This window comes from Camelus bactrianus, chromosome 3, assembly GCF_048773025.1.
Source record: "Camelus bactrianus isolate YW-2024 breed Bactrian camel chromosome 3, ASM4877302v1, whole genome shotgun sequence".
NCBI lineage: Eukaryota > Metazoa > Chordata > Mammalia > Artiodactyla > Camelidae > Camelus > Camelus bactrianus.
In genome coordinates, this window is record NC_133541.1 from 99952648 (window position 1) to 99965663 (window position 13016).

General features: G+C 37.7%; 1 protein-coding gene across 12 annotated transcripts in view; it reads left to right on the top strand.

Annotated features, from left to right (window-relative positions):
- The window catches only part of ANKHD1 (ankyrin repeat and KH domain containing 1), a 112324-nt gene that overhangs the window by 96393 nt on the left and 2915 nt on the right, over positions 1-13016 (top strand). For 6 of the 12 annotated variants that reach the window (XM_045507940.2, XM_074360788.1, XM_074360782.1 and 3 more), the window contains 6 exons: positions 137-1749; positions 4709-4885; positions 6192-6443; positions 7001-7176; positions 7845-8009; positions 11046-11155. In XM_045507940.2, coding sequence (XP_045363896.2) covers positions 137-1749; positions 4709-4885; positions 6192-6443; positions 7001-7176; positions 7845-8009; positions 11046-11155 — 2493 coding nt within the window. Of the gene's footprint in view, positions 1-136; positions 1750-4708; positions 4886-6191; positions 6444-7000; positions 7177-7844; positions 8010-8286; positions 8775-11045; positions 11156-13016 lie in introns of those variants that run through there. The other 6 variants (XM_074360783.1, XM_074360785.1, XM_074360786.1 and 3 more) reach the window with 4 other exon arrangements.

Here is a 13016-nt window from a genome sequence, read left to right on the forward strand (position 1 = left end):
AGTTTTGTGAGGAAATTAAATTTTATAAGAAGCATATTTTTATTAGGCATGGTACAATCGAGAATTTTATTTCATGGTAAAGATTACCTAGTTTTTTTATGGTTTTGATCTTGTTTTTTGTTTATTTTCTCTCCAGGGGTGGTACAGAATCAACAAGATACGCAGTTCAGCTTATTAATGCACTTATTCAAGATCCTGCTAAGGAACTGGAAGACTTGATTCCTAAAAACCATATCAGAACACCTGCCAGCACCAAATCCATTCATGCAAACTTCTCACCTGGAGTAGGCACCACAACAGCTTCCAGTAAAAATGCATTTCCCTTGGGTGCTCCAAGTCTTGTAACTTCACAGGCAACAACATTATCTACGTTCCAGCCCACTAATAAACTTAATAAGAACGTTCCAACGAATGTACGTTCTTCTTTCCCAGTTTCTCTCCCCTTAGCTTATCCCCACCCTCATTTTGCCCTGCTGGCTGCTCAAACTATGCAACAGATTCGGCATCCTCGCTTACCCATGGCCCAGTTTGGAGGAACCTTTTCACCCTCTCCTAACACTTGGGGACCATTCCCAGTGAGACCTGTGAATCCTGGCAACACAAATAGCTCTCCAAAGCATAATAATACAGGCCGTCTTCCTAACCAGAACGGGACTGTTCTACCCTCAGAATCTGCTGGACTAGCTACTGCCAGTTGTCCTGTCACTGTCTCTTCTGTAGTTACTGCCAGTCAGCAACTGTGTGTGACTAATACCCGGACTCCCTCATCAGTCAGAAAGCAGTTGTTTGCCTGTGTGCCCAAGACAAGTCCTCCAGCAACGGTGATTTCTTCTGTGACAAGCACTTGTAGTTCCCTGCCTTCTGTCTCCTCTGCACCTATCAATAGTGGGCAAGTTCCCACCGCGTTTCTGCCCGCAAGTACTCCTCAAGGACAGCTTTCTTCACAAAAGATGGAGTCTTTCTCTGCCATGCCGCCCCACAAAGAGAAAGTGTCAACACAGGACCAGTCCATGGCAAACCTGTGTACCCCTTCTTCAACTGCAAATAGCTGCAGTAGCTCTGCCAGCAACACCCTAGGAGCTCCAGAAACTCACCCATCTGGTAGTCCCACTCCTTCCTCCAATAATACACAGGAGGAAGCACAGCCACCTAGTTTGTCTGATTTAAGTCCTGTGTCAATGCCTTTTGCATCTAATTCAGAACCTGCTCCACTGACTTTGGCATCACCCAGAATGGTTGCTGCTGATAATCAGGATACCAATAATTTACCTCAGTTAGCTGTACCAGCACCTCGAGTTTCTCATCGTATGCAGCCCAGAGGTTCATTTTACTCGGTGGTACCAAATGCAACTATACACCAGGATCCCCAGTCTATTTTTGTTACAAATCCAGTTCCTTTAACACCACCGCAAGGCCCACCAGCTGCAGTGCAGCTTTCTTCAGCCATGAACATTATGAATGGTTCTCAGATGCACATTAACCCAGCAAATAAATCTTTGCCACCTACATTTGGCCCAGCCACGCTTTTCAATCACTTCAGTAGTCTTTTTGATAGCAGCCAGGTGCCAGCTAACCAAGGTTGGGGAGATGGTCCACTGTCCTCACGAGTTGCTGCAGATGCCTCTTTCACTGTTCAGTCAGCATTCCTGGGTAACTCTGTACTTGGACACCTGGAAAACGTGCACCCTGACAACTCCAAGGCACCTGGCTTCAGACCAACTTCCCAGCGAGTTTCTACTAGTCCAGTTGGTAAGTTATTATAACTATTGCTACAGCACAGTTTGGGGCTCTAAGAGCATAATCTGTCTTCCAAGATAATAAAGCATTTATTTTGTACATAATTTTGCATGATCTTAAAGAAACAAAGAGTATGTCATAAATAGTAAAGACCCTTTAATGACTGCTGATTGGGGAAAAAACTAGCCCTAGGTAAATCACTCACATGTGAGCTGCTTTATATTGTCTTTTATGATCTCTTCATCTCTCATATCAAGGAAGTTATACTTTGTGTCAGTCCATTTTCTTAGAATTGATGTAAGATGATGTTAATAAAAAAGGACTCATAATATGCTTCAAGGATCCAAAATTACAGACATTTTTAAAATCATAGTGATTGTTTGCATTTCTCAGATTGTAAATGTTTGAGTTATGAAGGTATTTAGGCCCCAATCCATAATCTACATTCTTTGTTTTCAGCGTTGGGTGCTTGGAATGAATATTAAATGATGTAGTTTAATAGTAACTATATTATTTACATTAGATGGAGCTGTTGGAAGAGACCAAGTCATGTGTGGGCTCTTATTTTTAAAAAACCGACTAAGATTTAGCTGTTTATTCCTTGAAATCAGAAACCAGCTGCTGAGGCAGTATAAAAAATATTTAGAAAGATAAGAGGCTAGTGGTGGCTTGGAGATATTTGGCAAATCAGAGTCTATTTTCCAGAGTCTAAAGGCCAAATTTTATTCCAATCTGCACTGTTCTAAAAAACAAATTAGAAATTGTAGCTGACCTGTTATGGGGATAAGAAGAACTATTGGCACTTAGCATTTTTCTTCCAGTTAGATAACGGTCCCATAGCCCATCCTTCCTTTTTTCTAATTATAACTGATCTAACTTGTTTAAAAGTTGTGAGAATATGGATACTGTATAGTCTTAGCTTTTATATCAGATATGTTTCCGTTTACTTGTCTTTTCAGGATAACATAGTGTTATATCATCTTTCAAAAAGAAATACAGCTTATGCAAGACTGTATGATCCAAAAATACTCTCTAGGATTTTTTTTTCTTCTTTTCTATAAATAGGTATCTATTTTAACTTTTTGTTTTGGGCAAACTTATAAAGGTTTTCATAGGCCCCAGGATGAAAGAAGAGCACATTGCCAGTGCTCAGGCTGTGGTAGAAAGCATTAATCCTTGACTTGGCTGGCCCTAATATGTGAATTTAGAGTGCCTTAGCTAGAGATAAACTTCAAATCTCTCATATTCCAGTGTTTGAGCACTTTACACACCACATATTGCATCCTAACAAGATGTGCAGATTATAAATGTCTGGAAAAAAGAAAGTTAAGGAAATCATCCATCTAGTTTGGTAGAAGACAACATTTTGGGACCTTAATTATTCAAATCTATGACATCAAAATTATTTACTTCTAATTAAAAAATAATTTTTTGAAATAGCAAGCATTAAATTTTGACCTTCCTTCTGGGGTCCAGGATTGACTAAGCCTGGTCTCATATCTTAACTGCCTGTGTGATTTCTTTTGTTGATGCTCTTTGATGGATATAGTTTACTCTCCTAGTTTACAGGTAAGAAATAGTAATACTTATGAAGATGGGAAAGGATGTGGAGAAATTGGAACCCTCAAATGCTGTTGGTAGAAATTTTAAATGGTACTTTGGAAAAACAGTTTGACAGCTCCTCAAAGGGTTAAAAAGAGTTACCATGTGATCCAGTAATTCTGCTCCTAGGTATACCCAAGAGAAAACATACATTTACACAAAAACTAGTACACAAATGTTCATAGCAGCACCATTCATAATAGCAAATAGTAGCAACAGCCCAAAGTCCAACAACTGATGAATGGAAAAACAAAATGTGATGTATCTATATCATGAGATATCATTCTCATTATAGTATCTATTTTTATATTTATATTCTATATTATGAGATATAATGAAAGAAATGAAGTAATTATTTGTGCTGCATCATGGATAAACTTGGAAAACATTTTGCTAAGTGACAGAAGCCAGTCACAAAAGATCATATATTGTATAATTCTATTTATATGAAGTTTCCAGAATAGGCAAATCTAGAGAGACAGTATATTAGTGGTTGCTTAGAGGTTCAGATAAGGGGTAAAGGAGGATGGAGAGTGACAGGTAATGCATACAGGGGTTTCTTTAGAGTAGACACAAATGTTCTAAAATTGATTGTGGTGATTGTTCCACAATCCTGGGACTATACTGAAAGCCTTTGAATTGTCTACTTTAAAAATAGATGAATAAGACCTGCTTGAGAGGTGTTGAATATTTTATGTTGATATTAACTACTTTTTCCTGAAATGAGTACCTGTAATCCTTTTCCGGACCCATGTCCCCTTTCCCTAATATGTTTTCTAGAAAAAGGAGTGGAGTTTGAGAAGACTGCTAAATTCAGATTTATGTCAACTAGATAGAAACTTTGATGTAGTTTGCAACTGTTGATTTTTTTTTTTTAATTAGATGAGTACTGAAATTATCTTTAGTTTAATAGTATGCTTTTCCTCCTTGTTAGGAAGGAAACATTGGTAGGTTTGGTATTCATCTTCCAGGGAAAATGACTGTAGCTATATAGATGAACAGCTGTACTTTGAGATTTCCCACAAAAGGGAAAGCAGAAATTATTGATGGGTACCCGTATTCATAACATGCTCTTATCCCATGTTCCCTCCAATGAAAACTTTGAGATTTATCTAGAACATACTCCAGGTGACTGCCGTTCTTAAACACTGGACTTACTTTTCTATATCTAGTGCTGTTTGATATTCTTCTGGACTGCAAGTGAAAAATGGATTTGGGACATAGAGTACAAAATAAATGGATTCCTGTTACTGTGATCCACAAAATAAACTACATGCTTTCTTCTTTTTAAAAGAAGAATTAAATAAACCTTGGACTTTCAGTTTTAAAGCTTTGGCTAATTGGATGTCTTGGACCTGTTTTATTTCAGGTTTACCGTCCATTGACCCATCAGGCAGCTCCCCATCTTCCTCTTCTGCTCCTCTGACAAGTTTTTCCAGCATACCAGGAACACGGGTTTTCCTGCAAGGGCCAGCTCCTGTTGGGACTCCTAGTTTCAACAGACAACATTTTTCTCCCCACCCTTGGACAAGCGCCTCAAACTCATGTAGGAATCCTGGAGGAACTCTTACCTAAGAGTTTTGAATAAGTTATTAAACCATTTGTTTCAGGGAACCCTGTATTATAACTTTAGTAATCTAAATGGTATGCAGGTACCCAAGGTTTGTATTGCAGTCATGTCAAAAATTTATCAATCATTTGTAGGAGAGAAAACTTTAAGGGTCAAGCTATTCTTCCAAGCCAGATTTGTTTACATTGAGTTTTGGATCAAGAAAAGAGGTACAAGTAGTTTTATAAAAGGACTCTTTGGAGGCAGTATTATGAAATAATTTCTTAAGTCTGAAAAGAAGTTGAATTTAAGTTGAACTTAAGTATCTGGTCAGTTTGGTATGATTCCTTATTTATTTTTACATTTTAGGAAATTGTATTGTTGCCATTTATAAGTAAAAATATTCCTCTGTTCTGGCTTAGTTATTTCAGTATTTAGAACCGATGAAGTTAGAACAGGACTTGAACAGGATTTGATTTTTTTAAATGAGCATTATGAGGTAGTCAGTAAGTGGTAGCCCTTTGACATGGAAAACTACCCATATTACCTGAGAGTCCCATTAGGAAACAAAGCCGTGAATTGAATCCAACGATGCTTTGCCAACATTTAACCTTTCTTCCTCGTGGGGGAAAAAAGGGCTATAGAAAGAGAAAAAAGAAAAAAGCTAGTAAGTATAGAGCTAATAAATGTATAATATTGTTTTCCAGGCAGTATGCTAGGTACCATCCAAACACTGCCACATTTTAAGCTAATTTAAAATGTGACAATATATATTTTGAGACGATTAAAAAAAATTCTTTTTGTTATTATTTAGGTATTTTGCTAGAGGAGGTAATTAGATTATTTAGCTTTTTTTTTTTTTTTTTTTTAATGGAGGTACTGGGGATTGAACTCAGGACCTTGTGCATGCTAAACATGCACTCTACCGCTGAGCTATACCCTCCTCCCTTAAGAATATTTTTTTAGAACTAGAGTAAGAATAAATATGGCCTTCTTCCTTTCTAGCCTTGTTCAGTTCAATTTGAAAAAGCTTTTGAGTATTTGTTTATATTTACTATTTTTTCTTTTTTTAATTTCTTCTATTTTTATACTTAGCTATTTTTCAGACTGTTTATACTTAACTACAGGCAGAAGTAGTATAGGATAATGTTTAAGAACTTAGATATTTTCATTTGAATGCTCTTGTAAAATGAAAATTTTCTTTACAGTACCTATGTTATGGAATAGATCTTTCCAACAAGGTTTCTCATATTCTTATAGTTTTTATATGTAATAAAACAATAGAGAAATATTTTGCCACCAGGTGACTCTCCTATTCCATCTGTTTCTTCGGGATCATCTTCACCTCTTTCAGCCACTTCTGCCCCCCCAACTTTGGGCCAACCAAAAGGAGGTAGTGCCAGTCAGGATCGAAAGATACCTCCCCCTATTGGAACAGAGAGACTAGCCCGGATTCGACAAGGAGGGTCTGTAACACAAGCCCCTGTGGGGACCAGTTTTGTCGCTCCTGTTGGACACAGTGGAATCTGGTCATTCGGCGTCAATGCCATGTCAGGTACAGTTACGTTGCCATCTATCTGAAGGGATATCTCAAGTAAGTTGTGGGATTTTGCCATTAAAATATAGTTCCTTAAAAAAAAAAAAAAAAGCTTAGTTCTTACACTTAATCAGTGGGGTTGTTTAAACCTTTGAGTTCAATCTTGTCTCAAAGTCTGGAATGTTAGTTTGGGTTACACATAATATATGTAATGTGTATGATAATAAATAACATATATAAAATAATAAATAGAGTTGATTAGAAGTAAAAGATTCAAAGCATACTTCTTTTCCCCTCTCTTAAGCTTTTCATTGTAAAATGGGACAATCATTTGATTTCTTTCAGAGAGCACTTAATCTTTTGAAGTACAGGTAGACTGGGGCATTCAGAGGACTCTACCTAATTTTCCAGAAACTCATGTCTTTTCAGTTTGCAGAAATTGTCATGAATGTGTCCTGAGCTTGTAAAAGGCATGATCTTGATTAAATTTAGTGTGAGAAAAAATGATCAAATGGTAATGTTTTGTTATTTAATCCAAATAAATATCTAACCCTTTTCTCAATTCTTCTTTCTAGAAGGCTTATCAGGTTGGTCACAGTCTGTGATAGGGAACCATCCAATGCATCAACAATTATCAGACCCAAGCACATTCTCTCAGCATCAGCCAATGGAGAGAGATGATTCTGGAATGGTAGCCCCCTCTAACATTTTTCATCAGCCAATGGCAAACAGTTTTGTGGATTTTTCTAAAGTAAGTTGACAAGTCTCATTGTAACCTGTTTAACACTTTGCCAGCCAATGTAGTCACATGTTAAGGAGTAATTTGTACTGAAATAATTCTCCCTTCTAGTGTAACTAGTTTGTTTCCATGTCTTTGCCAGATCTTTTACCCAATTTTAAGAGTGGGTTATGTGGTCTATATTAGTTTGTCCTCAAACTAATCCTGAAGATGCCCCCAGCTTCCCCCCAAAACCTGAGAGATTTGAGTTTTGCTACTTTGCATTTGGCTGCCCTTCTAAAAAGCTGGCTGTGAGCTCCCCATTGCCCTCTTGTCAGCTTGAGAGCTTCCTGGCTGCCATAAAGCCAGATTGTGGCTGCAAGCAATTGTGTAGAGTTCTGTTTTCTTAGCACAAGCTTATTAGTAAATCTAAAATGTGGGAAAGTTGAGGGTATAACAGGTGTTCATCAAATATTAGAAATTTCCTTTTGATTTGATATTGGATTTAGTTTTTTCCCTCTTCCCATTGAAAAGTGTTGCTGATACAGATAACCACTTCTGGTTTTTTAGTTCTTTACGATGCTGTATTTATTAGGATCCTCTGGAGTCCTTTGAATGAAAGGCAGTTAGAGAGATCTATGCTGGTATTATGGACTCATCATTTATAATCACTTCATGAGTAAACCTTTCCGCTGTTTTAGGGTCTGCCAATTTCCATGTATGGAGGCACCATAATACCCTCCCATCCCCAACTTGCTGATGTTCCGGGAGGCCCTCTGTTTAATGGACTCCACAACCCAGATCCTGCTTGGAACCCTATGATAAAAGTTATTCAAAATTCAACTGAATGCACTGATGCTCAGCAGGTAAAATGGACTTAATGCTCTTATTTTTCAGATTTATTGTGTCATTCTTTTAATTCTTTGGGTAGTACAAGTTCTGAATATCAGAAGCCATGACATCTCACCACTTTGATCTGAATTAAGTTTGTCAATATCAAGATGATGCTACTTAACATTTAATTTCATGTATGTGTATTTTTCCTAGGCAGAAACAGTGAATTGCCATTGCATTTATATATTCATTTTATAAATGTCTAAAGATTCCTAATTAGAAATTCCAATTTTTCCTCCCCCTTTTCAGATTTGGCCTGGCACGTGGGCACCTCATATTGGAAACATGCATCTCAAATATGTCAACTAAGTTAGAAGGTCTTACTCTTTAGCCTTGTTTGAGAAACCTTTGACCTTGGAAGAACCCTGGGGAATTTTTTTTTTTTTTTAATCTGCCTAAGAAATTTTCTCTGAGGCTTTAGCAATGGAAATTTGATTGCCCATTGTATAAGAACAAAGTGATTTCCTATCCACCTGATTATGTTCTCTGGTTAGTTTAGCCATTTTGAATTTAGTGCTTTGGGCTAAACATACAGAATGCTATTTGTATGCAGAAGAGAATTAGATGATTACATGTTTCAACCTTTTAGGGTGGTAAATACATGTACAATTGTTTACATACTTAAAAGGAAAAAGTTGAGTAAATTTCTTGTCATATAGTGGCTCTACTTAATGTAGCCTGTATTAATGTGAAATATTTACCAGAATATTCAATAAAAAGATGAACAGTGTTTAGAAGTGGGGTGTGATCCTTTCAGTGGTCATACAGGTACTACCCAATCCACAATCATATTGAACCAGGTTAATACTATATTTGTAATAGACTTCTCACATTTTACACTTTAGAGTCCATTCTTAGACTGCCTTGAAAAGCACTTTTAAAACTAGTTGTATACTTACTGTGTTAAACATTCCTTGTTCTCTTCCATATCATTTTATAAGTGAGAAAGTTTCAAGCCCCTGCAGGGTGTCTTATCTGACTTCAGCAGACAGGCCACTGATAGGTTTAGCTCTTTGTGGATCGTAAGTTTGTCAATAAGAACAATAGAATTTCAGTCAGATGACACCAAACAAACTTAAGGATACCCAGATCATCCGTCAGATTCCTTTTGTGTTTCTGACTTTCTTTATCTAAAGATTTATTTTGGTTATAGGTGTTTAAGTTTTATTTGGGTGGGGACATATGAGGGGGAGGGAGTGACTCCTGTAATTCTGTTGTATTGTTGAATCAACTGAATAATGTTTACAAATATATGACTAATTCTGGGCTTAGTTCCATGAAGAGCTGGTATGGTCAATAAGCTAAACTCCAGAACACTGAATGGATTGCTTTGTCCAAACTATAGGCTATGCCAAGAATCTGATGCACTACAGAAGGAAAAACTATCCCATTGAAAAGAACAGTCATCAACTTACACATATTTTAATATGGTTGGTCTTAGATATAGGCAATCTAAAAAATAAAACAAAATGTTTGAGGCTGATAGAGAAGCCAAAACATGTATCAAGGCAAAGAAAGATGAATAGAAAAATATTAACTAGAGGCAGAGTCATACTAGAAGCTTTTTTTTTTACTTTCATGCCAACAGTTCTAGTCTTCTCTTCCTGGCTTCTAGAGCCAACACTAAATGAGGAACACCATATTTGTTCTTTGTTAGACATACCTGGTTTGTTTGTCTTCCATATCATCTTAAATATGAGAATGCTTCTGTAACCTCATTTATTTTCAATTTTAAATGGATTTGAAAAGTATCACTGGTATTGAAACTATTGCCATTGTAGTGCTTGATAACCACATCAAGTACTCTCAAGAGACCCCCTTGCCTTGAGGGGGATAAAAGACCCCTTGGATCACCTACATATCTTGCTGTTTCCACTTACAACTAACAACAAAAATAACAAAAAAATCACCTAGTATTAGTGAAATGAATGAAACTATTCTTGATGCAACATACACTAGTGAGAGATAATATTAAGTAAGTTATTCAGTGGGACAAAAAGGTGAGTTTTGTTCTGTTTTAACTATCTACAATATATTTGAATTATTGAAGGAGCTCTTAACCCTATCTTCTACACGTTGAGGACAACAGAATGAGAAATTCTATCTCAAGTCAGGAACTAGAACTCTAAGGAGAGGAGGCAATTATGAGAAACTCATAGGATGATTAGGAAGAAACAGGAGCTGTGCAGTTTGTAGCAATTACTTAGGATACCCTCCTTCCTGGCCTCTTACCAGCAATGCCTTCTTTTCTTTCTGTTTGGATCCCAGTAACCTATTCCCCATTCCATTTTGCCTGCTATAATCTCTTCTTCCTTTGTCTTGCCTCTTCCTGGCATTACTTTACTGCTATTTTACCAACCTGAACCTTGGATTAAACCTAGCTCAGGTAAGAACTTAATTACTTTCAAAACATACAAGGGATTTGGGGGGAGGCCTCACGGGTACAGCAGAACAAGAGTCAGAAGCCAAAATTCTATTTTCATTTCTGCCACTTGAAGCCATATGACATTAGGCAAATCATTTTCTCATCTCTGGGCTTCACTTTCCTCATCTGAAAATGAAATTGAATGTAAATGAACTCAAAAGAGTTCTAATACAGATTTTCTTTTTTGTCCCATGAATATATGGGAGTATATATGGTACGGGAATGCTAGAAGCCAACAGAATGGTTCATGTTGCTGAGGTTTGAGAACTACCATTTGTTCTCACATGGAATCAAAGGCCTGTTGTGAGAGGCATTATTGATTTTGGGATTTTAGTGGAGGCAGAAGAAAATCTTGCACACCCATAGTGAGTCCTCAAGTCATTAAGAAACACCTTGCTTAGGCATAGATCAAACCTCATGAGAGTAACAGCTCTTTCAAGGAATAAAACTATCATCAAGGTTTCTGGACCTACTTATTTCAAGCAGTGTTCAATGTAAAATTCCCACCACCAACAAAATTATTGATGTTTTAAGACCCTTTAAACCTGTTGTGGCTACAGTGTGCTGACTTGCCCTTTTATAGGCCAGTCTGCTTCCTTCAGTCCCTGCTCTCAAAGGGGAAATCTCATCACCTCAGCTAACCAGACCAAAGAAGAGAGTTGGACAGCCAATGGTGGCCTCTCCTAACCAGAGGTAAGAAATCTCAGGATTTAGAACTATAGCTTCCATTAGTTCTTACAGATTCTGACCAAATCCTCTTCCCAACCTCAAAATTAGTAAATGAGGGGACCATCCTCGGTTTGATGTAGCTTTTAGAAGAGGAAAGGCTGATCATATTAGAGTTTCAAGCCAAAGAGAGAGGAGTACTTAGTATACAGGGTTCTGTCCTACTGATTAAAACCTTTGTACCACATTGTAAACCCAGGAGGAGACAAACAAGCCTGTAGGAAAACAGATTCTGAACATCTTGTTCTTTAGCCATAGAGCTCTTCTACCAAGAAGTGTGGCTGGTCATGACATCTTACCAGTTGACACTGTCCTGGGGTGAGGGGCTCTGATAACACTGCATTTTCTATTCACCCTCAAAGATTTGTCACCATTTGTCAATGTTATTTGACAGGTTACTTTACTTTCACTCTCTTGTAGGAAATGGGTGAGAGAAAGGTGGTTTTAAATATCCAAAACTTAAAGTGTGTTAAGACCACCTCCAATAAAAGGCAGGAGCCTGGGCTTGACCTAATTTGGAAAACAAAGTCATGAATCTAATGGTCCGATTGCAAACCTATTTTGTGATTACTTTTCACCTCCTCCTGTTCTATCTTGATGGTATTGTTGTGAGTTCAAAGTAATTTGCCTAGTAGCAGAGACCTGGTATTCCCCTATAAGTCTAATCAAATCTCTGGGGTTGAGACCTGGGCATAAGTATTTATTTTTAAAGCTCTCATACTGTAATCTCTAATGGGCAATCAGTGTTGAGCGACCCTCATATTTACTCTTGGTCCTTCAACCAGGTTGAATAGATGATGAATCTGGCTTTCTCCCTAAAGCCAACTACCTGTTCTCTAGTTCCCCAGCCCATATAGCACACAGCATTTCAAGAAAAGTAAGCTTCTAGTAGTAGTCTTTTAGTGTAGTAACTGCTGCTGTTGTTTTACAGGAGAGATTAATAAAAGGGAGATCTCACTTCCAAACTGATCCTTCTTGAAAACATCTGACACTTCTCTCCTAGTTCTACTCTGGCTCTTCTTTCTCAGTCTCTTTTGGTGAAATCCTCTTCCTCTGCAACCCCTTAAATAAATGTTGATGTTTCCAGGTCTCTTCTTTTGGTGTATCTTCTCCTGCCATGATCTCATCCCACACTCTTGGATTTTACTCCACAAATCTGAATCAAACTCAGAGTTCTTCCTTTGTAGTTTCAGACCTGTATATCTGATTCCTTACAATGCTTCTCCATCTGAGCATTCCACACACATTATACATTCCCCAATATAAGATATATCCCACCTCTTGTTTTCTCTGTTATATCACACGGGACTCCTAGCTACCAAGACTCTCAAATCAGAAGATTGGGAATTATCCTAGCTTATCTCCTCTCTCACCCCACCCTTAATCAGTCACCTTATCCTTCCTTCTCTGTGTATCTAGATCCCCTTCACTTCTCTTCATCCTCACAGCCACTTTTTGCCCACCCCATTTCACTAGGCTAGAGTCTTCACCTTCAGTCTCACTGTTGTCCATCCCATCCCCAACTCCCCTCACTAGACTGCTTACTCACCCTGCTTAAAAGTTGAGTATAGATGGTTCCTCACAATCTGATCCTTGGGCTTACAATGCTTTGTAAGTGGCTCAAAAGCCTTTTTGGAACAATAAAATATACATATCCTTGCTGTTGGAAGTGTGATTCTAAGGACCTGCAGACCTAAGGGTCTGCATCACGTGGGATTTTATTAAAACCCCAGAATCTCAAGTCCCACCTACTGTATTAGAATCCTCATTTTAACAAGGTCTCCAGGTGATTTATGTGCACATTAAAGTTTGAGAAGCGCTTTTACTT